General features: G+C 37.3%; 1 protein-coding gene and 1 pseudogene across 4 annotated transcripts in view; one reads left to right on the forward strand and one right to left on the reverse strand.

The window, feature by feature from the left end:
- The window catches only part of HEATR5B (HEAT repeat containing 5B), a 108143-nt gene extending 85648 nt beyond the window's left edge, over nt 1-22495 (forward strand). For 3 of the 4 annotated variants that reach the window (XM_002914827.4, XM_034659658.1, XM_034659659.1), the window contains exons 29-36: nt 497-751; nt 2228-2355; nt 5228-5372; nt 6098-6364; nt 7518-7742; nt 15138-15289; nt 16517-16730; nt 21589-22495. In XM_002914827.4, coding sequence (XP_002914873.2) covers nt 497-751; nt 2228-2355; nt 5228-5372; nt 6098-6364; nt 7518-7742; nt 15138-15289; nt 16517-16730; nt 21589-21893 — 1691 coding nt within the window. In that variant the 3' untranslated portion in view covers nt 21894-22495. The remainder of the gene's footprint in view (nt 1-496; nt 752-2227; nt 2356-5227; nt 5373-6097; nt 6365-7517; nt 7743-15137; nt 15290-16516; nt 16731-21588) is intronic. The other variant, XM_034659660.1, reaches the window with a different exon arrangement.
- Nucleotides 22496-24897: 2402 nt separating this feature from the next.
- On the reverse strand, nt 24898-25642 carry LOC100464721 (annotated as a pseudogene).
- Between the last annotated feature and the right edge of the window lie 808 nt (nt 25643-26450).

A 26450-nucleotide genomic window follows, 5' to 3' on the forward strand; every position in this document is an offset into this window, starting at 1 on the left:
CAGCTGCAGGAAAGATGTTACTTTTGGTGGCTTTGTAATAAGGAGAATCCCTTCGGCCAGATTGCTCTTTTGTATATGCTATGGTCTGAATTTTGTGTCCCCTCCAAATTCACATGTTGAAACCTAACCCCCATCGTGATGGTATCAGGAAGTGGGGCCTTTGGGAAGTGCTTAGGTCAGGAGGTGAAGCCCTCTGGAATGGGATTGGTACCCTTAGAGAAGAGACCCCACATTGCACCATGTAAGAATACAGCTATGAATCAGAGAGATGGCCCTTACCTGAGCATACAGGCAGCCCGAGCTCAGACATCCCGCCTCCAGAACTGTGAGAAATACATTTCTGTTGCTTAATAAGCCACCCAGTCTGTGGTATTTTGTTATAGCAGCCCAAATGGACTAAGACAGTAAGTAATGAGTATTTTTAAGTTAGTTGTGGATAAATGGTTGACCACATACAATAAAAGTAATGGCTTTGATTGGCTTGATTATTTTACAGGTGGAGCATTTTATACCCCCGAGACTATCGACACAGCTAGACTTCACTACCGGAATTCGTGGGCCCCGATTCTCCATGCAGTGGCACTTTGGTTAAATAGCACAGGGTTTACATGTTCAGAGTCTGCAGAAGCAGCAGCGATACCTGGCTTACAGAAACGTGCTACATCTGTCAGTTTAAACCAGGCATCAGGAGCAACACCTAGTGCTAAATCTTTGCCAGAAATTAACAAAGACAGAATGCATCTGATATTAGGTAGGTGTGTCAGATTGATGATCTTCAAGATGTGTCACTTCTGAAATTTATATCTGTAGGGAAGAAAAAATTTCCTTCTATCCCCTTAGGTTCTGTGGCTGGCCTAAGAATTAAATGGATGTGAAACAGATTAACAGGAGAAAAGCATACAGATTTAATGTTTTCAACCTAAAGTAGCCATCAGGTCCAAAAACTTATATGCCATTTTACACAAAGAACAATAAATTGTGAGGGTGTGACCAGACAAAGGGGTTTGGGTCAGGGGCAGTAGATTGAGGGATGGGGATTAGGAAATGTATGGGGGAAACTAATGTTAGTAGGTTTGTTTGTACAAGTCTATTTCAGCACTGGCTCCCAGTCTTCTCTTCCTGATATAGAGAGGGCACCTTTCTCAAGAGAAATTTTATGACCTGTGTTTAGGTGGAAAGGGGTCAGAGAGCACTTACTGCATCTGCTGTTTATCAAGTACCTTCAGCTGAAAATAATCAATATGCCAAAGAGGCATATTTTGGTGCGGCCTGTTCTGAACTCCTTCCTATCCTTCATTTTAATGCTATGGAAAAGTTTTATATACCACACTCCAGAGAGGAAATAATAAGAGGAGGATTTTTTAAGCACATTTTCTAAATTGTTAACTGAATTTTTAATAGAAAAATTTAATTATTAAAAACTATTCTAAAAATTTTAGCTGTCGTGTTCACTCACAGGGCAATAGTGAATAATTTTCAAGAAAAAAAACTGCATTTTTCTTTTTCAACGGCGGATTTTCTTTTTACTTGACACTTAACAGATTGTCCTATGAGGAAATAATAAAATGCAAAGTTAAAGCAAATTTGAATAAATTTCAATTTATAATTGCTTTATAGTTGCTCCTTTAATGTTAAGATATTATAGATTCTAATGAGGCTCTTCAGCAGTTTTATATGTTCTGGGAGGGAAGAGAAACACAGTTGGTAAGGTGAAATTATAGAACTTGTCAGTAGATCTCATACATGAAAATATGAGAGACTTCCAGAACAATGATCTTACCCTTATGCAAATTAAGAACAATTGTTATCCATGATATCCATTATGCCTCTATAGCTTGCCACTAAAAAAATCTTTGTAGACATGAAAATTGTTTGGCAACCATTTAATGAGAAGTAATTTTATAATTTTCATAAGCTTATTTTTAATGTATTATTTTTTAAAGTCCTAGAAATAAAAATTTGAGTATCTCCTTAACTCCATGACCTTGGAACTGCCTCCCTCCCCCGACCTTCAATTTGATTATTAACCTAATTGCAAAGCTACAATCTGTGTTTCAAAGTTTTGCTGCTGCTTTTGGTAACCATTTTGAACTGTACTTTAAGGTACCATTAAATATGTGGTAAAGTAATCTGTAAAAGAATAGAGGAAAAATAGAGAAAAAAATCTGACATCAGACCAACAAAGCGTTTTATAGTGACAGACGTGTTTTTATTATGTGCCTCGCAGGTGTGAGTATCCAGTTCCTCTGTTCCCCTAGACCTGAGGAGCCTATTGAACATGTTACAGCGTGTCTACAGGCCTTACACACCTTGCTAGACTCTCCTTATGCCCGAATCCATATTGCAGAAGATCAGGTACAGTATATTTCTATAACGGATAATAAATTGTATGCTTTGTTTTCATCATATTTATCGTAAGATAATTTTCTCCCATATGAAATAAATATTATATAAAAAGGATTCAGGATTTTGACATTATAGTGAGTGTTGGATGAGTAGGCACAGCCAGCACAGAAATAGTCGGCGTATCTTCTTAGACGTGTTCATCAGTAGTCAAGTAAAACTAAAAATTAAGGGATGCCTTCCATCCCAGTTAATGATTCTACTAATAAAAGTCTGAAGGAATTGATAAGGCTGTTAAATAAATTACACCACTTTTAAATGTTTGATAAAGTTTTATCTCGCATTTAATGAAATTTTTTTTGCACTGGCTCAACTACTACTCATCTAAACAGTTTAATGAATTGCTTTTTCTAATTTTTGTATGTAATAGTTAGAGGACTTTATTTATGTTACAGAACCAAGCTACCGGTAGATTTGTTACTCTTCTTTTTAATTAGAAATTCTTTACTTTTCATAATAAGAACCATCTTTTTGGTCCCCATCACTACCATGTAGGGTAATTTTCCATGAAATACAAACAAATATATAAAATAGATAGAAATAGATAAAAAAGAAAGTTGCTGTCTTTCATTATATCAAAATTAGTTTTGCATGCGATGCTGACCCAAACCAAAATAAAACAAAGCATATGCTTGTACCCCAGCCTTGCAGCCTGAAGCTGTCCCTCAGCTAAGCTACCGATTACTGTAAGAAACTTCTGTTTTTTATACAATTTAAAATTTAATCTGTGAATGAAGAGAGAATACTATGTTTACACTCGCTCATTTTGGTTTTAACATAATACATCCCACACGCAACCACCAGCTATTTTTTGGACTCAGTAATGTTTTGTTTATCCAAGCACTGCTTTATGCTTGGTTGGGTGATATTTTTTTTCCTGAGTCAGATCCTATACTTTCAAAATCATCAGAGTATACTGACTCAAAAATTGTATTCATTCACCCAACAACTTTTACTCTGTGCCTGTCCTGCATCAGACACAGTTTGAGGCTAGAGATATCAAAAGTGGTCTCCCTGCACCTGGTTCAGGAGATCAGGACAGTATGATAAGTGCTGAGCTGGAGTATGTAAAGGTATGATGAGAATAGAGGGGCGGAGCCCTGACGTTATCAAGGAAAGTAAGGAATGGCTTCTCAGAGGAGATGATGGTTGGATTAAATCTTAAAAGAGGAATTAGTGAGGCAGCACAAGAGAGATGGGTTTTCCTCTCTGGGAGAAAAGCAAATCCAAAGACAGGGAAGTGTGAGGGAACATGACAAGTTTAAGGACACTCCTGTCATTTACAATGGCTGAGACAAATGGAGCATGTGGGGGTTGTTAGGAGATGAGGCTGCACGGTAGAGAAAAAGCCCAATCATGAAGATTCCTGAATGGCATATTAAAGGGTTTAAAATCTGTCCTAAAAGTGATAGGGAATCATTAAAAATGTTAAAATAGAGGAATGACCTGATTAAACCTATATTTCAGAGCATAGTATATATAGATTTGATCACTTTTATTGACCTTGTGAGATTGGTCTATAAGAGATGACAAGGCTGGGGCGCCTGGGTGGCGCAGTCGTTAAGCGTCTGCCTTCAGCTCAGGGCGTGATCCCGGCGTTCTGGGATCGAGCCCCAACATTAGGCTTCTCTGCTAGGAGCCTGCTTCTTCCATTCCCACTCCCCCTGTGTGTTCCCTCTCTCGCTGGCTGTCTCTCTCTGTCAAATAAATAAATAAAATCTTAAAAAAAAAAAACCAAAAACAAAGAGATGACAAGGCAGGCAGGGAGGGAGGCCAGTTACAAGGCTCTTTTCATTTTATTTCCAGAGAAATAGCAAGTTACACTGGCCTAGGAAAACTGAATAAAGGAAGAAAAAAAGAGGGCCGATATGAAAACGTGAGGGTATGTTACAAATAACAAACAAGGATGGAGATGAGGGAAATAAGTCAGCACCAGAGACTACTAGAGAGGTAGGAGGAGAACTAAGAGAGAACAGAGTTACAAGGGCAAGGGAGAGTTTCAAGGACAGCAGTCTCAAAAGAACCAGAATCCAGTATATAAGGACAGAAGAGAGTCCAGGGAGGGTTACTAGCGACCTCAGATGGAGCATTTTCTTAGGTGGGCAGAAGCCAGATTGTGGAAGAGGGAGGAGTGAATGAGGAGTGAAGGAACTGGAAGCATTTGGGCTCGGACCAGAGGAAGCATGATAGAGATAGAGGACATGGGAGCAGAGAGAAGGGTCTGAGAGGATTTGGGGGGAGGTGGGAATTAGACAAGAAAGACCTGAGTGTTTTCCTTATACTGGGAGAGGAACTGACTTAGAGAAGCTGAAGACATATGGAATACAATCAAGGTCCTTGAAGAATCTTTGAGAGGTCAGATAGGATAGAACAGGAAGCAGATAAGGGAAGATTAATCAGCCTTGGGTAGAGTCTGGACACTTGACCTTAACGAGAAAGGTAAAGGTGGCTTTGGTTATAGTTAAGTTTTTTTCTTCCTCTTTGAAATTTGAGGCAGGTTCATTGGATGGGTTTGACGTAGAAGATTGTAAGAGGCTTAAAGTGAGTGCTGAAAGTTTGTAATGGTTGCTGAGATGGATGGGAGACGGATTTATTGCAAGTGCCTAGTATCCACAGTAATTTGTTGACTGAAAACGTGTTGGGATACAATATGACCATTTCTCAAGATTGTTATAATGTTCTTATTTGTTACACAGTCATATATATTAATTTTAGCTGCCAAATTGATTTATTATTTTACATGCATATTTTCTTAGATTGTAATAACATAAATTTATCCTTTGAAATAAGATTAATTAAGTTTACTTGTATTAATTTATAATAGCTGATTGGTGTTGAGTTGCTAAGTGTTTTGCACCGCCTCCTCTTGACCTGGAACCCGCCATGTGTTCAGCTGCTGGTTACTGGAGTTGTACAACAGATAGTAGGAGCTGCTCAGGATTATTTGCAAGAAAAAAGAAACACTCTAAGTAAGTACTAAAAATTATGCTAAATTTGATGTAGATCTTATTTGTACTCTAACTTTTTATGTATCAGTGCCAGGAACTCTAATAAAAAGTGTAGTCATAGATGTAGGAGATTTGCTATTGATTTTGCTTTCATTAGAAAGAGCCAAATGAGGGGTGCCTGAGTGGTGCAGTTGGTTAAGCGTCTGACTCTTGGTTTCAGCTCAGGTCATGATCTCAGGGTCGTGGGATCGAGCCCTGTGTCAGGCTCCATGCTCATTTTGGAGTTGGCTTGAGATTCTCTTTCTCTCTCCCTCTGCCCCTCCCGCTTGTGCTCTCTCTCTCAAATAAATAAATAAATCTTTTAAAAAAAAAAAAAAAAGGAAGAAAGAACCAAATGAAATTGCTGGTAGTCAACTATTTTTCACCTTCAAAAGTGTCAGCTGTGTACGGTTCAACCTAACATATATGTTCCTCGTAATATGAAATAAGTTCCTAATAAAAATACCTAAAGAAAATTTTTTGAAGTAAAAAATGGATTGTCCTTAAGTTTAAGGAGAGGTCGATAAACAGAATTCTAGCAAGGCAGAGAGTTATTCTGAGAAAGACATGTGTTATCAGTTAGACATTCAGTGGTAAATTCTTTTGAAAGAATTTCTCAAATATACTTATTATGTAGTTTTATCTACTCTGTGCTATTACTTTTTCTGTGTGTTTCTGGAAATTAAACCGATTTTCTTCTACCCAAGATGAAGATGATATGGAAAAAGAGTCATGTCCTATAGTAGGAGAAGGAGGTGACAGCGGTGGTCTTGTTCCTGGAAAATCTCTTGTGTTTGCAACTATGGAGCTGTTGATGTTCATTTTAGTACGGCATATGCCACATCTCAGTGCCAAGATGTCGGATTCACCCAGTCACGTAGCCACCAAAACTCGACTGACAGAAGAAAGTGCTCGTTTGGTGGCAGCCACAGTTACCATACTCTCTGACTTACCATCTCTTTGTTCGCCTGCTGGTACGGTATTAATCACTATGTGGAAATACATTATATTACAATAGACAAAGATGAGCTCACCTTTGATTTTAACTGCTCTTATGACTTCTCTTCCTCTTAAATCTCAAGTATGGAAGGAGAAGTTAGTCTTTTATGGTGTGTTGACCTTTAGGAACCTATAAAGATTAAGGATTTAAGAAACTGTAAACTTAACATGTTCTCCAGATACGTTTCAGACAAACTTCAGCAAGGAGATCGAACCACAGCTTGAGGCAAGGCACTACACGTTAGCAGACAGACATACGGGGGGATAACTAAACCTGTTAGTTTCTGATCTGGTTGCCTCTCTTGAGTAACTGACAAACTGAAAAACGTCAGATGAGTGTAACCGCCAACTCTTAGGAGGAACTAAAGAAATTATAGCTGCAAAGATGATAGTTGTCTGCAGATACCTGAAAAGTACTGGATGGAAATGTAGACTTTCCCTCTGTTTATCTGGGAGGGAGAAATAGTATCAGGAGTATAAAGGTAAATTTCAGCCCAACACAAGTCTATAGATGTGATAATAATGAGTTCTGTTTTCCTGGAGATTTGCAGGCCAAGCACAATGGCGGCCTGAGAAAGTGTTGAACGTCTTCCATGAGGTGGGAGGTTGGATTCAATGACCTTAAAGTTCTTTCAGCTACGAATTCCAGGATCTTTTTGTTTCTTCTTTGCTTACCCATATAGTCTTTTCATCGTTTTTCCCGGCGTGGTTAAGGCTGACTTGAGTACGCTGAAGATTGATTACGTGTCTTAGGAATGCTACCAGATTCATCAAGTTGCTCAGATAGTTATCAAAGTATATGGTAGTGCTTCCCTTCCATTTTTCTATCTTCTTTTCTCATTTTCATTTTGAAAGGCACAATGTATTAAATAGGTGAAATATTGGAAAAAAAATAAAAACAAGGCTAGTTGGAAAAAGAAAGAAAATATTCTGTCTTCTTTAAAATAACTTTCCAGTCTCTCACTTTCTTTTCCAAACACTGAATTATAGTAATAGTGATGCAGTAAATTTAGCATAACAACAAGGGAAAAAATAATATTAAACCATAATCAATTGTAAAAACAATTGAAAGAACTGGAATATGAGAACTGAGTAGTTATGAGGTAATTTGATTTGTTTTCAATTCAGGGTGTATGACAATCCTGCCCACGATTCTGTTTTTAATTGCAAGAATATTGAAAGACACAGCGATAAAGTCTGCAGATAATCAGGTTCCTCCACCAGTCAGCGCAGCACTTCAAGGGATTAAAAACATCGTGACACTCTCGATGGCCAAGACTGAGGACACTCAGAAACAGTGGACAGCTCTAATTCGCAGCACGCTCGCATGCATCCTGGAATATTCTCAACCAGGTAACCTAATCAGGGCTTCAAACCCATAATCTATCTGTTTGTCAATAACTAATTGAATGAGCTTGTCCAAAAAGTGCTTTATAACACCAAATCGATTCAGAAAGGTGTTTTAGTCACACCCTACAGGTAGGAACTTCAGTACCCCTTTCTGGATATTGACTGTAAATGTCCTTGTCTTAGCACTTAAATACATGTTGGAGGCTCAAAAAAGGACAGAAAGTTTCAGAAAAGATACACAGAATCAAGCTGATATGCGTTGATATATTTGTTTGCTTCATATGTTTTCTTTTTGATAAAAATAATAAGATAGGAAAGTTGAAGTATCTGTCATCACCCCAGCTTATCTTCAAATGACACCGCAGTCTTAATTTTGATGTTTCATTCAAGAAATATTTATATATGTAAATAAATATACTTTCTGTATTAATAAATATAGGTCTATAATAATAAACAATAAAAATACATGTATATATTAATAAATATATGTATGAATTCTATACCGACTGAGTTAATAGCCATGGACAATATATAGTATTTCTTTTGTGGTTTTATTTATTTATTTATTTATTTATTTATTTATTTATTTTAAGATTTTATTTATTTATTTGACAGAGAGAGAGACAGCCAGCAAAAGAGGGAACACAAGCAGGGGGAGTGGGAGAGGAAGAAGCAGGCTTCCCAGTGGAGCAGGACCCTGGGATCATGCCCTGAGCCAAAGGCAGATGCTTAATGACTGAGCCACCCAGGCACCCCTATTTATTTATTTTTAAGATTTTATTTATTTGACACAGAGTGAGAACACAAGCAGGGGGAGCAGCAGGCAAAGGGAGAAGCAGGCTCCGCACTGAACAGAGAGCCCGATGTGGGACTCGATCCCAGGACCCTGGGATTATGACCTGAGCCGAAGGCAGATGCTTAACTGACTAAGCCACCCAGGCATCCCTCTTTTGTGTTTTTAAATTTGCATAAGTAATGTCATAGTATATCATTCTACCTTTACACTCTCACTCAAGAATAAGGGTTTTTTTGAGCTATTAATATGTACGTATAAAACTCTGATTTATTCCTTTTAACCTCTATGTTGTTTCCATCACATGAATTTTTCAATTATTATTCAGTACCTTGTCAACTGATATTTCTGCTGTTTCTGATTTTTCCCCCATTATAAAAATTGCTCCTGTGAAAATCCTTATATATTCTTCACGCATTTTTGCTATGAGATTTTCTAGGGTACACCCCTAGAAGTGGAATTGATAGCACATTTTAATTTTATCAGACATGGCCAAATTACTCCCCAAAGTAGCCATGTGAATTTACACACCTGGTAGCATTGGATGATAATCTCTGTTTCTCCATGTCCTCACCAATACTTGGTATTTCAGACTTTTAAATTTTGCTATCTGATGGGTAAAATGTACTGTCTCATTATTTTAATTAGCATTTCTCATTTTCCTAGTGAGTATAAGCATTTTTCATGCTTGTGTTTAATTTTGGGTGAAATGTTTATTCACATTTTTGTCCATTTTTCTTCCATGTTTGACTTTTTCTTTCATTGTATCTTTCCATTGTAAGGAAAATGTCAGAGGACTGAAAACAAAGAATAATAAGTAAAAATTTGTTATGTCACCTATCACCTATTAAAACATGTCCACACTGAAAGTGTGGAGCAGGCCCATGAATCCAGAGGTAGGGCAATGAAACACACAAATTACTTAAAACAAACGTTCATCCACATGAGACTATATTACATGATAAAAGCACATTCATTCTTCAATGGTTTTTGTCAGCTGTTTGAGATACCAGTTCTAGTTAGGCCCTCACCTCATATCATGACTCAAAATAAATACCAGAGGGGCACCTGGGTGGCACAGTGGTTAAGCGTCTGCCTTCGACTCAGGGCGTGATCCCAGTGTTATGGGATTGAGCCCCATGTCAGGCTCCTCCGCTGTGAGCCTGCTTCTTCCTCTCCCACTCCCCCTGCTTGTGTTCCCTCTCTCGCTGGCTGTCTCTATCTCTGTCAAATAAATAAATAAATAAAATCTTTAAAATAAATAAATAAATAAATAAATAAATAAATAAATACCAGAGAAATTAAAGTGGTAATGTATAATTTTAAAAATAGTTAAAGAAAATATATATAAAATTTTTATGTGAGAATGGCAAAGGGAGTATGTAAGTGTAAGAATGGAAAATATCAGAGGAAAATATCGATGTATTAGGCTGTATAGAAATTACCTTCTTCCTGTCAAAACATCTTACGTTAAAAGGTAGCTGAAAAAAAAGACAGCTGAAAAATTGACAGTAGTATTTATGTTAGTGTCAATATCATTAATGCACGAAGAAGTCTTATAAGAAACTTTGACACCCAGTAGAAGAAAGAGGAAAGGAAAGAACACACATTGGTAAAAAGGGGATAGAGGTGACCTCCATGCATATAAAAAAAGTCAGCCACATTATTATGTAAGCAAAGAAATACGAACAAAAACAAAGTAATATAAAATTTTTTCTTGTAAAATTGATGTTTTTTTAAAAAATGTGACTGTACAGTTGGAATTGGTACCAAGAGAACATTTTCATACTTTGCTGATGGGAGTTTAAAAATGGTTTAAGGGGCGCCTGGGTGGCACAGCGGTTAAGCGTCTGCCTTTGGCTCAGGGCGTGATCCCGGCGTTGTGGGATCGAAGCCCCACATCGGGCTCTTCTGCTATGAGCCTGCTTCTTCCTCTCCCACTCCCCCTGCTTGTGTTCCCTCTCTCGCTGGCTGTCTCTATCTCTGTCGAATAAATAAATAAAATCTTTAAAAAAAAAAAAAAAATGGTTTAAACTGGGGCGCCTGGGTGGCACAGCGGTTAAGCGTCTGCCTTCGGCTCAGGGCGTGATCCCGGCGTGATGGGGTCGAGCCCCACATCAGGCTTCCGCTATGAGCCTGCTTCTTCCTCTCCCATTCCCCCTGCTTGTGTTCCCTCTCTCCCTGGCTGTCTCTCTCTCTGTCGAATAAATAAAATCTTTAAAAAAAAAAATGGTTTAAACTTTCAGGGAATCAATTCTACAGAATGTACAAAGAGCCTTAAAGGATTCATTATGTTCAAGGTTATTTATTACAGTTTATTTTACAATAATGAAAATATGTGATAAATATAACTACCTGGCAGTGGAAAAAATTATAAAATATGTGACTATATATTAATTTGGATTATATATCCATTATACTGTTTAAAAATGATATTTGTAAATAACTACATATAAAAAAACCTACCCCAGACCAGAAGAAATTCAACCAGAACCTAAAAATTAAACTGTCACAGGGCGCTGGAGTGGCTTAGTCCTTTGAGCATCTGACTCTTGGTTTGGCTCAGGTCATGATCTCAGGATCCTGGGATTGAGCCCTGCCATCGGGCTCCACACTCAGCACGGAGTCTGCTTGAGATTCTTTCCCTTCTTCTCCCTCCTCCTCTACTCCCCCTGCCCTCTGTGCACGCTCTCTCTTTCTCTCTCGCTCTCAAATAAATAAATAAATAAAATCTTTAGAAATTAAACTGTCACTGGATGGTAGAATTATAAGTTTTATTTTCTTCCCTAGACCATTTTTATATTGTTAAGCAATGACCATGTGTTATTTTTATTATCTGAATTTTTTTTTTAAGATTTTTTTTTTTTTTTTTTTTTTATTCTACAGAGATAGAGACAGCCAGCGAGAGAGGGAACACAAGCAGGGGGAGTGGGAGAGGAAGAAGCAGGCTCATAGCACAGGAGCCTGATGTTCGATCCCATAACGCCGGGATCACGCCCTGAGCCGAAGGCAGACGCTTAACCGCTGTGCCACCCAGGCGCCCCTATTATCTGAATTTTTTTTAATACAAATTATTTGAAAGAGAAAACTTTAGTTTTATTAATGCTACTGAAACTATTTTAGCTTTATCATGAGTTAATGTTTTGCTTTTTAAAGTAGGTTTTTAACAAGCTAAAGAAATGTTAAATGCCATATTTATATATTTATGTATATGTATGTATGTATAAATAGACAAATAGGTATGAATAGCAAAATAAATAGTTAAGGATTTGTTTAAGAATATAAATATTGTTTTAATTTTCATGGGGCAGTTCCCTAGTCAATAATCATTCGTTTTTCTGTGGTGCCTGGGTGGCTCAGTTGTTAAGCGTCTGCTTCCGGCTCAGGGTGTGATCCCAGAGTTCTGGGATCGAGCCCCGCATCGGGCTCCCTGCTCTGCTAGGAAGCCTGCTTCTTCCTCTCCCACACCCCCCGCTTGTGTTCCCTCTCTCGCTGGCTGTCTCTCTGTCAAATAAACAAATAAAATCTTAAAAAAAAAAAAAGTTTTTCCGGTTGTCAATTATATGGGAAGGTTTTGATATTTTATCAGTTTTGTTCATTAATACTAAGTTAGTTTAAAGGTATGATAAGAAAATTAACTTGCCTAAGATAGTCTGTACAGAACTGAATTCTCAGGAGAGAGTCAGTGTGAAGTGGGGGTCAAGGCCACAGTTATTACTTGTATAGTATTTGTAAGCAAGGCAGGCAGAATCCCTTGCTTTACAAGGAAAGTTTTATAATAGGGAATTTTTATTTAGGAAATCATATTTCCTACTATAAAATCTGAGACTTCCACTTAGAAAAAATGTGCACGTGTGTGTACGTGAACATGGACACATGTATATAAATCTCCTTGGAGATAGTGTATACTCTTAAGATTGCTGCCATTATTTTTTTCCATTTTAAAAAATTTTCAATTTTAAAATAGATTTCAAACTTTTTAAAAAGTAAACTATAGTATATCCTTCTCCTAGATTCACCAACTGTTAACATTTTGCCACATATTCTATTACTCCATAATCCGCATATTACTGTTAATGTCATTGTTAATTTTGCTGAGCCCTTTGAGAATACACTGAAATCATCATGACTCTTCACTACTAAATGCTTCAGGGATATCCTATGAACAAGAACATTCTCTTACATAACCACAGAAGAATTATCAAATGTAGGCAATTTAACATCTATGCAATGCTATTATTGTTCAGATGCAAATTTTACCAATTGTCCTAATAATGACTTTAATAGAACTTGTTTCTTTTTATCCAAGATACAGTCCAGTATCATCCATTTACTTAGTTGTCTTAATGCTTTAGTCTTCTTTAGTGTGAGGCAGTATCTCAGCTTTTTAAAAAATCTTTCATGATATTAATGTTTTTTAAAAGTGCAGACATCTATTTTATAGATTGGTTTTCAATTTGGAATTGTATGTTTGGTTTTTTTTCTCGTGGTTAGATTCAGGTTATGCTTTTTTGGCAGGAATACTATATGAGTATTGTTATGTCTTTCTCTGTGCATCTTGTAAGGAGGGATATAATGTTGCTTCATCCCATTATTGGGAATGTTAACTTTAATAACTTGATTAAGATGGTGTCTGCCATTTTTCTCCACTATAAAGTTGATGTTTTCCCCTTTTACAATTAATGAGGAATTTGTGGGGGGATAATTTGAAACTCTGTCAATTATCTGTTCCCCATCAAGCTTTCACCCAATGGTTTTTGGGGGTTTTTTGTTTGTTTTTTAAGTAAACCCTACCCCCAGCATGGGGCTTGAACTCATGACCCTGACATTGAGTCACATGCTCCACTGACTGAGCCAGTCAGGCGCCCCATACCCAGTGGTTTTAACATCTATTGTACCTGAACCAGTTATTACTGTGATAATGCCAAAATGATAATTTTCTAACTTCTACATTAATTTTCTTCCTTTTACATTTATTAGCTAGCATTTCACGGAAAGAGCTTTTTCTTTGCCCTCATTTTTAAATTTTCTTATGTGTTTATTGTTTGTTACTATCAGTACAGACATGATACTTTTTTTAATTCAGTGGGTCCAGTATTATCATATCCACATTATTTCTTGAGTACATGTTTACTTTTTTGCACCAAAGATATAGCAGACTTACTAAGTCTTTTTCCTATTAGTGTTCTGGAATCCATCACTTCTCCAAAAGAGCCCTGGTTTCTTTTAGTAGAAAACAGTATTTAAATGGCAAATCTTAAAGTCACAATTTTAAAATAAAGTGTTAACTTTCCAACAAAAAATTGCTTACATTGTCACAAACTCTGAGTTAGAAATTGTTTTCATTTTATCTACGATAATATTCCTACTATGGAGTTCTCAGGTTTTTAACAGGTATGACTTAGATTATTGTAGATTGGCTAAATCCTTCAAATTTTACATCTTTTGGGGCGCCTGGGTGGCACAGCGGTTGAGCGTCTGCCTTTGGCTCAGGGCGTGATCCCGGCGTTATGGGATCGAGCCCCACGTCAGGCTCCTCCGCTATGAGCCTGCTTCTTCCTCTCCCACTCCCCCTGCTTGTGTTCCCTCTCTCGCTGGCTGTCTCTATCTCTGTCAAATAAATAAATAAATAAAATCTTTTAAAAAAAAATTTTACATCTCTTTTTTTCTTTATGTTAACAGGCTTCTTTTCAACTATTGTTCTTAAGCCATTCTATTTTATGCCAATACCCTAATTATTAGATAATGTTAGCATATCAAATATATATGTTCATAATCCTGAAAAATTACTGATTGTCTTGAGTATTTGCAGTTTCCAGATTAGTCCAAATTCATACTTAAAGAATGTTAGTAAGTTCAGCTGTGGAAGAAATGATAATGACAAAATAGTTTATGTCTCTTACTTTATATGTTTAATGGTAGTTTTCTTTAGAATAAATTTCGATATTTCCTGTATTTCTAATTACATAGTGTATTTCCTTTAGGTTGTATTTATTCCCAAATAAATGATTGCAATAGAAGTTCTTTAAAATTATAAGAATACTATCTTCAAGAAATTGTGCAAGATTTTTTTGATTTTGGTTGTGTAAAATGTATAAGTTTCATATTTACTGAAGAGAAACTTGTTATCACTAAGAAAGTCTACTCTGGATTTTTAAATTACTTAGAATACGTTATAGTCATTTAGCTTTGTTGGAAGGAAAGTATTTGGAAATTTTTGATCCATCTAAACTACAAAGAAGTTACATAACTTTTAAGTAATTTTATATTACCGTGTTATCTTTTCTATTCAAATTTGCTTTCCCTTTTAGAGTTCTTGTTAGGCTTTATGCCTGATTTTTTTTTCAGTTAATATTGTACCATCCAGAAAAACAAGGAAAAAGGACTTCAATACAGGACTTATGATAAAGTGTCCCTGTTTCCTTAGTAGTAGATGAGATCTATTCATAAAGCTGTTTATGGATTGTATTAGATTGAGGCACACACTGCTACAAATGTCATTGGGGGAGAGAGGGTTATTGTTCAAGATTGGAATTCCAAAACATGTTGGAAACAGCACATTGCTTTCATTTTTCATATATTTTAATATTAATCATATATTTCAGAAGATTCCATGCCTATGCCTGATGAAGTAAGCATGCTAACAGCAATTGCACTCTTCCTGTGGTCTGCTAGTAGTGAAATAATAGGAGTCCAGTCATTACAGAATGGCTGCATGAACAGATTTAAAAATGCACTGAATTCATGTGACCCATGGGTAAGTTACACTTAAACACAAAGGTAAACATTCCACTTTATCAGTAAAATTTCAGATTGATTCATTAAAATGGGTGATGCATCACATGAAAACCTAAATATTTGCTATATGGCTTTTAAGTAGAAAAGCTGGAAAAAATCACTCAGTTTAAGCACTAAGAGACACGTATGTGTATGTGTATTTACACATGCAAAAAATTCTCCAGTATCTAAAATATTTGAGTAACTCTGGCTAATAATGATAGAGATTTTACATGAGTCTATGATTATATTTTTCACTGTTTACTTAATGGCACCAAAAGCATTAAAGAATAAATTTATATTATTACTTGTTTTGATGAACCTATTGGAAGCCAGTTTTTCTAGAAAATAAGTTTTTTTGGTTTCAAATGTCAAAGTCTAAACTAATGTTTCTCAAACCTGCTGCACATCAGAAGAAAATCAGCTTAGTAACATGATTCCTAGACTCTGCTACTGTCTTCCTAAATCATAAATCTCTATTTTGAAAGCATTGCCCAAGTATTTCTTATGTCCGGCAAGGTCTGGCAACTTCTCTTCTACCAAAGTGCTGAAACAGCTTTATTCCACTATTTGTCCCATATGGTGATGGGCCTTGCTTTTATCCTTCCTTCCTTTTTTTTTTTTTTTTTTTAATGTTACTATGAAGTGTTTTTAAGCTAAAGTGGAACCAATGAGATTTTACTTTCTAGGCCTGGAAAACTTAAATTGGCATAAGCAGTCATTTCCAAGGAATTCAAATGAATTTGAGTTGTCTAACCAGTGTATTTTTATAGCACTGTTTGACATCATTTAGACATTAGCCTTCCTTACTAAATATGTTAGGTTAAAGTGGAAGAGACAATTGTCAAGCAAAGAAAAAAAATAAAAACATAAATTAGAAAAAAACATAAATTAGAATTCCTGGTTTATAGCTTCTTCCACACTATAGAAATACATGAATTATATAAGCTTGGTAATTTGGCAGTTACCGTATAAGGAATATTTATTTAATTAATTTCTTTTCAGTTAGTTTTTTTTAGTTAGGTTATTGGAAGTTTCATTATTCTAAGTTTATTTCTATAAATAGAAAATGGCATTAATTCACCCCACATTTTTATTTTCATTGTGCAGTATCACATCTTTTCAGCACATATTAAGCTGCAATGTGATTGTACAGCAAATGAGAACTGTCACACATGTTAATTAATAAAATTATTTTCTTTTATAGGTTCAAGCCAAATGTTACCAGCTTCTCCTCTCAGTCTTCCAACATTCCAATCGTGCCCTTTCAACTCCGTATATTCATTCCTTAGCTCCAATAGTGGTTGAAAAGCTGAAAGCTGTTGAAAGAAACAGACCAGCCAGTAGCACAGAACTTTTAGCTGTTCAAGAAGGAATCAAAGTTCTGGAAACATTAGTTGCTCTTGGGGAAGAACAGAACAGTAAGTATTCTTATAAAAAGCCAATAGTCCAAAATGAAGAACTGTATTTTATACATACATATATATATATATATATCTTGATATTGGGCACAGGCCATTGCAACAATAAGTTTACTAAGGCGTGGTTACTATCTGAAAGCTTACTATTTTGGTCATGCTGCTAACATAATGTATTGAGTTTATTTATATTCATTTTTTTATGAGCAAGAGGTTTAAATAAATTACTGATAGCCTTTCAACACATTGATTTTTTTTCTAGGAATGTACTCTTTAGGAAAAATGTGGATATTTAATAGGTTTATAAAAGTAATTTATTATGGTGTTCATAGTATAAATACAGAAGCTTTATAACAAATAGGATCAGATTAGTATTAATACCAAACATCATTATTAAAATACCTCCAATTTTGAAATTTAAAAATTATTTTTATTTAATGAGAAGCTACCAGATACATCCATTTAATCAGAGACTTACGCAGCTTAATACCTATTCCTCTTTATTCCCTTGATTTCATCACAATCTAAAATGTGTTTTTAAAAAAAACACTTTTAGTTGTTGCAGAAAGACTATTACTTTTAAGCTAGTATCATATGACTGAACATTAAGTGTTTCAAATTTTTCAAAATTGTAAAAAACTGAGATGAATATCCTTGTACAGATATCTTTGCACACATTTTTTATTATATGTATCAGATAAATTCCTTAATGTGAAATTACTGGGGGTTGAAAGGAATGTACATTTTTAAGGCTTTTAATATATATTGCCAGATCACTCTCTGGATAACAGTTACATCCATTTTTTCTATTGTTAAGTTTTTTCTTCTTACCTCGAAAAAAATTTTACAGGAAATTGGAAAGGTAGTAGAGACTTTGAAAAAGTTATTGTAAGAGCTTCACTATAAAATAATAATGCAGAGGTGTCTGGGTGGTGTCTGACTCTTGGTTTTGGCTCCGTTGGCAGTCTCGGGTACTGAGATTGAACCCTGAGTTGGGCTGTGTGCTCTGTGCTTGGAGTCTGCTTATCCTTCTCCCTCGCTCTCTGCTCTTCCCCCCAACACACACACACACACACGCACGCACATGCACACATACACATGCATGCCCACATATGCGTACACGTGCACATACATGCATGCTCTCTTTCTCAAATAAAATATTAAATAATAATAATAATAATCCAGGACTATACTTGGAAAGGGAGAAATGCAGACGTGATTTTGAAAGAAAAGTTGATCTGATTTGATGAGTGAGTAGTTACAGGGAGCAGGAGAAAGAGAAGAGCCAAACATGACTGTGTTACCTGGAAGAAGCATGGAAGCAGTGTCAGAATTGGAAAAGTCAGGAAGAAGGACTGTTTGGGAGTTGATAAGTTTAGTTGAAATTAGATGTTAATAGGTTATTTGTATAGAAATATTCTGACTGACATCATGGCCTATGTTTGTGACCGTGATGGCCAAAACCAAAGGTAGATGGTGGCCATCGCATTATATCATATATGTTCATTCATTCATTATATTTGATGTTGTCTTCCTGATGAATGCCATCATATCCCATTAATAGGACTCATTTACCTTTGGTTTTTGCATGCATTTGGGCTTAGATTTATCTTGAATTTTTATAAATGCCAATTTTACTGTACCTTAATAGTCTTCCTATAATACAAAACATCTGTTATCTCAGTGAAGCAGTCTCTTAAAAAATGAAGAAACCATGATAATGCTAATATATCTAACTTGGGGCGCCTGGGTGGCACAGCGGTTAAGCGTCTGCCTTCGACTCAGGGCGTGATCCCGGCATTATGGGATCGAGCCCCACATCAGGCTCTTCCGCTATGAGCCTGCTTCTTCCTCTCTCTGCTTGTGTTCCCTCTCTTGCTGGCTGTCTCTGTCTCTGTCAAATAAATAAAATCTTAAAATATATATATATATATCTAACTAGCACTTCAAACTATAATATATAGTTATATAAAATATAGTGATGTAATTCCCAGAGGCTGAATTTTCAGCTTTTGAATTTATCACTCACCTTTCTTCACATCAGTTACAAATGCTAATTTTTTGTTTTTAACTTTATAGTATCCATTACAGAAATAGGCAATGACTGTTTTTTCACTCAACATGACCAGAGTTATAAACTAAGGACATTGGAATTATAGTTGATTCTTAACTCATGTTCATCATCTTTATTCAGTCTGATACTCAAAACTTGTCCTATCTTTCTTTGAAACTTCTCTGGGTTTCAAGAGAATCTTGCTTCCTATTCTTATATCTAATCATCTCATAACTAAATAGCTATAATAGTTTCCTAACAGATATTCCCCCATCAGTTTTACCTCTCCTTTGTTTAAGAATTGTGAGTAGTGGAGTGCCTGGGTGGCTCAGTCGGTTAAGCATCTGCCTTCAGCTCAGGTCATGATCTCCAGGTCCTGGGATCGAGCCCCAGGTTGGGTTCCCTGCTCAGCGGGGAGCCTGCTTCTCCCCCTCTCTCTCTCTGCAACCACCACCTCCCCCCCCCCACTCATGTTCTCTCTCTGGTGTGCCAGCTCTCTCTCTCTCTCTCTCAAATAAATAAAAAAAATAAAAAGGATTGTGAGTAGTTTCCTCTTGCCTGAGTGCATGGAGTCTGAACATCCTTGTTCAGTTCTCTGAACTTTTATTCTGCTTCCCAGTGTGTCCCCACTACTCTGACCGGTCCAGTTTTCTCACGCAGCTTACTTTAACCTCTGTACAGTGTTCAGTCGACTTTCACTCTCCTCGGGTATGTTTCTTCCCCTCATTTCTTCTTACATAAATGGATTTAACCTGCATCAGATCTCATTTCTTCAAGAACTGTTGCCTGATTACTCAGCCTACTCTGATCTTTCCTGTCATACAATTTCTTTGGCAATTATAATCAATCTTATTCTATGGCCTTGTGGTTTTAAGATAATCACTAAAACTATAAAATCCTAAAGTATTCCTCCACTTTATGAGGCTTTTGAGGAACTCTATCTCAATTGGTTACCATAGGTTTTAACATTTAGTTCTCTAATTGTTTGATGTGCTGGATACCCTTTTCAACAAGGCAGTAACAGCTTTAGGTAGAGATGAATTATATATTTCCTAAAATGCTTAGCACATTTCTAGATACTTGATGGGTACTTAAATAATTTATAATGTATTTTTCCAGTTAATTACTGTTAAAACCAAAACCTTGCTTTTCAACCTGATGTTGAAAACCTTGTCTGCTTTAGTATGCACAGTGTACTGAAGATAATTTCATATTTATTTGATAATTCATTATATTTTTATGGAAGTTATTATACAGTACTGTTATAATTCTGTGTGAGGGAAATTGAGCTAAATCTAGCTAATTGGAGGAGTCTTGGGACTTTTAAAATATCAGTTTGCTACCTTTTTTCTTCTGAAACTTTGTCATGGAAAAAATCTAACTGATAAAAACTTCTGAGTGGTTTTCAAGGCGAAGGGTGTTTGTGTTTGTTTATTAATTCAACAAATAGTCACTGAGTGCCTACTAGGTACCAGGTATGTTCTAGTCGTGATATAAACACACAAAGATCCCTGCTCTCGTGGAGCTTACATTGTAGTGCTAAAACAGAGACAGTGAACACCCTCCCCCCCATGGGTATGTCTGTATCTATTTTGTATATAAATATAAAATTTTAATTTTTTAAAAGGTGAAAATGGATATAACTATATTAATTTTGGATGTAGATATAATAGATGCTGAATTAGGTAGGTGCTGTGGAGAAAAAAGTAGAGCAGGGAAAGATGTTCAGGGCCAGGATGGGATTAGGGTTCTGGAAAGGTTTCATGATTATTATCATTGTCTTTCTTGACGTCAGTAAGTGTTGTATTCCACGATCTGTATCAGATGCTTCCTGCTCCCCTACAACCTTGGCTGGCTACTGTCATTCTATAAAAATTAACATAAGTTAAAAGTGGAAAAAACATGATTCTTGGTGTCGATTATCAGATACATATGTATATATGATCATATTTTTTAAAAGAAAAATACCAGCTTTAATGAAATTTATATTCCAGGGTGGAATTGTCAAAATGGCAAGACAAAGAGACTAGTAAATGGGATTAAGCTTCCAAATAAATGTTTGTTTAAAGGCTTAGAATTTATGTCAACCAGACATGGGTTCTTGTTTTTTTAACCCTAAACTCTACATATTTGCTCCTTTTTGAGATATTTTTCCCTCACTTACTGTGGGCTTAGGGGGATGATGAAATGGAAAAGAGTTGTATTTCTATTTTAAAAAGAAGGAAATACCTAGTTTTAGTTAAAAAATAGTAAATGGATGCTGTTCAGGTTTCTGTTTCCTACTCTAACCTCCCTATTCCGAAATACCTTTAAAAATGTCATGATCTTACTCTCAGAATACATTGTAGCAGATGGCAGTTATAAAGTGCTTATTCCTTTTTACCCTTTTAGCCAGTATTTTTCACTTTTTTTTTTTTTTTTACATAGGCTCCACGCCTAGTAGGAGCCCAGTGTGGGACTTGAACTCACCACCCTGAGATCAAGACCTGAGCTAAGATCAAGACTCAGATGCTTAACTGACTGAGCCACCCAGGCATCCCTAGCCAGTATTTTTTTTTTTAATAAGACACACTAATATAAATCTAAAATATACAGTCTTCAAAAACTTGGTCTCCAACCCAAACATAGCTTGTCATTAAGTAAATATTTACTATTAATTATGAGTTATTGTTGAGGTCTAAAACAGATTCTATTTGCGTATGTTTTATTATGATTGAGACTACTGTGGTAATTGAGTAATTTTAAAATTAAAGTTTATTGTATTGACAGATTTGTGATGATCTTCAGACTTATCATTGTTACTTGCAGGAGTCCAGTTACTTGCCCTTTTAGTTCCCACTTTGATCTCTTACCTGCTGGATGAAAATTCTTTTGCCTCAGCAAGCACAGCTTCCAAAGATCTTCATGAGTTTGCGCTCCAGAATTTAATGCATATTGGACCTCTGTATCCACATGCTTTCAAGACAGTAATGGGAGCGGCTCCTGAGTTGAAAGTACGTTTGGAAACTGCTGTTCGAGCAAGCCAAGCTAGCAAAGCTAAAGCAGCCGCCAGGCAGCCAACCCCTACCGTACATTCTGCACCAACAATTAAGCTGAAAACAAGCTTTTTTTAATTTGATATTCCATTCATTTTTATTTATATTGTCAACTGGTAACTAATTAGCGAAAGCCACTGTACCATTCCGGGCGCTGGGTTCTACTTTATCTGTATATGGGGATTGTCTGCTTCTAAGTGGGTTAAGTATAATAACGCTCATGCCACTTTCTGATCTGGAAGGAGTGATTGTTTTTATCATGTGGTGGGTGTGCTCTCATTTTTCTCCTAGAATGTTTCTTTTTTATTAATTTATTTTTTAAACACTGAGCCATAGTCTCTTAAATTTAAGTGCTAAAAACAATTATATCATGTAGTTGGGCAGCCTATTGGTATTGTCAGGAAAAAATAGGTTACTATTCAGCATCTGTCATGAAAAAATTTAATTGAAAAACAAGCAGAATTTAAATTTTGAAGTAACTCAAATAATGGAAAATGTTTCATGGTGTATATAATATGAATAAAGTCACATTTTCTTAGCATTTCTCAAAATGTCCTTACCTTTCTGATAGATCTTTTTACTTTCATATTAGATTACTAAATTATGCTTGTGTGTATTTTAGTTGTTAACTGAATTAAAACTCTCATTGAAAGATCCATTAAAATGTTTCAAACGTGGAATAATGTTCTGTTTTTTGTTTTTTGGCTTTTGGTTTTTTTTGATTGCTAAAATTTGGCCTTGGTTACGTTTTATAATTACAGTGCAGAGCATTGAGTCCTGACTGTGATGGTTAGTTTCGTTCATCAAATATTTATTTAGTGCCTACTGTGTATGAGGCATCAAGCTAAGTCCTGCAGGGCATACAAAAATGAATTCATCATAATTATGACTTTGCCAGTCTTTTGTGCAATGGGAATTTTGCCCCATCAAATAGATAATTGATGAGATGAGCATTTGTCACAGTGTAGAGCAAATTTTAAACACCGAGTTTTACCAGTATTACATAGACTGTGGTATCAACAGCAAGTCACCTTTCTGAATATTCCAGATGCGTACCTGTTTATCATCTGCTGCCGCCTACCCGCTCTCATGCTCTCGCCAGCTGTCAGCTCCTGTCCCCTTGCTGGTCTTCCTTGTTCAGTCTTTTAGGCCTCAGAGAGGTGCTTTCTTTCACCATTGTCTCACTTTCCTTTTTATCTAGAGGGTTGTTTTTTCATTTCCAAGTTGCTTTGCCAAAGTTATTCTCCTTATTTCAGGGGAGGTTTTTTGGTAACAGTTGTATTGAGATGTAATTCAGACAAGATATAATTCACCCATTTAAAATGTACAGTACAGTGGTGTTTAGTTTATTCACAGGGTAGTGCAGCCGTCACTACAATCAATTATGAACATTTTCATTACTCCAGAAAGAAACCTCTTGGGGTGCCTGGGTGGTTCAGTCAGTTGAACATCCCACTCTTGGTTTCAGCTCAGGTCATGATCTCAGGGTCATGAGATGGAGCCCCGAGTTGAGCTCCATGCTCAGTGGAGAGTCTGAGATTCTTTCCCTTTTCCTCTCTCTCCTCCTCTGCCCCTCCCCCAGCTTGCACATGCTCTCTCTCTCTTTCTAAAATAAATAAATCTTAAAGAAAGAAATCTCATACCCTTTCCATTTCACCCCAGCCTTTCACTACCACAGATCTACTTTCTGTCTCCATCAATTCTTCTGTTATGAACATGTAAATGAAATCAGAGAATACGTGGCCTTTTGTGACTGGCTTCTTAATGGTTTTTTGTTTGGTTTGGTTTTTTTAGCCTTCAAAAGCCTTTATTGGGGGATAAGCCTAGTTCTAATGGAAAAAGCCCACCTCTGAAAAAGGAGTTGTGGATACGTAAGCTGGTCTGACGTACATTCATGACTTGTACATTCATGGCGCAAAATAAAGACCCTCAAACACAAATGAGTCTAAAGCCGTTACAACCCAAAATTATGTGATTCACTTAGATGTGCTTATATTAGCTCTTAAAATATGATCTAGGTACAGAGAAGCTGCAGCTTCCTCACGATTAATGAAGCACGTGACCATTAAAAGGGAGAGGGAGGCAAAAAAATGACAATTTAAATAGGGTATAAGGTTCTCCTCTCCACACTATTCAATAAACATATATCCAGAAGGAGGATGAAATAGAATCAATGCCCAGGTGCCTCTCGGAGGGGCAAATGTGATTTACAACTTTCTAGCACAATACATTTCAACTACTCTGGGTACACACAAAGCCAGAATGCCCTACATGAGATGCAAAGGGATTATGTCCACCACAGTTTACACCCAGCCCCTGTGCAAGATGCGGCTCCAGTATAGTTTGGATCATGTCACTTAGGGCGACAAGTGCCTAGCAACAACCCTCATGCCTCGTTAACAATAATCTGTGGCCCTCACTCACTCGGTGCATTTTTTTTTTTAAATAAAAATATCTGAAGAGGTGGCACATGGTTGCAACTGCCAACATGTCACAGCAATTCCAAACTCGGAAAAAGCCCTCCATTCGCTGGTCCAGTCTTCTCCCCTATTATACGTCTGCCACCAAAGGAGGGAAAATGGTGGACAAGTCCTTTGCAACCACGCCTTGCCAAAGTCAATAAACAAGAGAGCCTGTCAAAGGCAGAACCATTTTACGGGCAATCTCCGCTAGCTGCAAATTTTTGGTTGGGAAAAGAAGGAGCAAGTCATGCATGCAAAAAAGAGGTAAGAGTCCTTTTGTCAAGGATTTGGTGACCCAATCCCAGATGCCCAGCTTGGTGCCAGCGGATGCCATTATTCAGACGGAAAAGGAAGAGAAGACACCAAAAAACATATAGTTCTGAAATCTGCAGGTTGATATTTCTTCTTTGTAGCAGTAAGGACTTGAATGAGAAACGTGAAACTTGAGGAACCATTTTTTTCTTCAGGAGTTAAAAAACGTTGTCATGTACCAAAGACTACATTCAGAGTGGGTCAGATCTAACAGCGTTTGCTAGAACTTGGTTGTTAAGCACACCCAGCACCAGGAGGAAACTTCATCTGAGCAGAGTGGCTGGTTGGACAGTCCAGTGGCCTCTCCTTCATTGGTCCCCAAGCTGAAAGTCCTGTCCCCAGTTGTGTCTCCCACCTCCACCATTCTGATCAGCAACTCGCCTCATGCTACAGGGGGCACACCAAATCCTGACACCCCTCCTCTCCTGCTGGGCAGACAGCAGTGCAAAAACAGGTGTGGATAGAAAATGTCTTCATCCCAAGTCCATTGGGTAGCTGAACATTAGGAGGAAATAAAGATGTCCAACAAGATTTCCAATGAGCTCATTGGTCACCGAGCCTCCCATGTTATAGTTGAATCTAAGGATAATCCATGGTAAGTAACAGGCCGTAATTTGTGTTCCACACAAAAACCATACAATCCTATCTCTGTGCAGCCGGGCCTAGACATAAACCACCGACATGATCAGAGGAACCGTCAGCAGCTGCATATTCATTGCTAAGCCAGTAATCACGAAGCAAATCCAGTTAAAGAGGAGCAAGAGTAATAGCTGGCCTCCCATCAAAAGCTCCTCTTTCACGTCGTGTAGAATACTGATACAGGAAGTAGAAACTGACCGAATAAATCCAAGTCCTGGACCCACAGGGAAATAAAAGGTCGCAGTGATTGCCCTCCAAATCTGGAAGCGATAGAGGACGGCCTCTTCAGGCCAGAGGAAGAAGGGGGCGGGCTGATGAGACCAGGTTTGCCAACCAGGGTACCGCGACCGTGGTGACCAACCAACAGGGCACGATGGCCGGGATGCTCCTGAAACAGTCCCCGATGCGGGACATCTTCACCGTTTAGGTGGCTAGGATGTGCACGGCCGCCCCACTCCCTATCCCCGGCCCCTCACCACAAGGTCCCCTCTCTGAGTGGAAGGTGTGGAGGAGGAGCGGCCCAGGCCAGGGTGGGGAAGGCGGAGATCCCCGGATGCCGCACCGCCCTAGACCTAATGTGTTTAAGCTTCATCCCCGTGGTAGCACACATTCGTACTTCTTCCCTTTCTGCGGCTGGATGTGTACCACATTTTGCTTATCCATTCGCCGGTGGATAGACGCTTGGGCTGTTTCCACCTTTCGCCTATTAGAAATAACACTGCTGTGGACAACTGTGCAAGTTTCCGGTGGACATATGTTTTCATTTCTCTTGGGTATATACCTAGGAGGGGAATTGCTGATTCAATGATAACTGCCAGACCTTTCTTCAATGCTTGTTTCTGGTTCCTTACACATATAACCCCTTTTCTCTCACCTATTTATGAAGTATAAAATTTATTTCTGCCTGGCTATTTTCTGCTATTCTTGGAACCTCCCAGACTTTTTCCATCATTTCCTACCTTAAGGTAAACTGCATCATGCATTAACAATGATTCTCTTTCTTTCTCCCTCTCTCTCTCCCTTCCTTCCTTCCTTCCTTCCTTCCTTCCTTCCTTCCTTCCTTCCTTCCTTCCTTCTTTCCTTCCTTCCTTCCTTCCTTCCTTCCTTCCGTCCTTCCCTCTCCCCAGGACTACTTTGTACTTTCTCTAAACTATTCTGAGCCACTGACAACCTAACTTCAAGTTTTCTGGGATAATATTTATAAAAGAAGCTCTGTTTGGAG

Source organism: Ailuropoda melanoleuca, chromosome 4 (assembly GCF_002007445.2).
Source record: "Ailuropoda melanoleuca isolate Jingjing chromosome 4, ASM200744v2, whole genome shotgun sequence".
Lineage (NCBI taxonomy): Eukaryota > Metazoa > Chordata > Mammalia > Carnivora > Ursidae > Ailuropoda > Ailuropoda melanoleuca.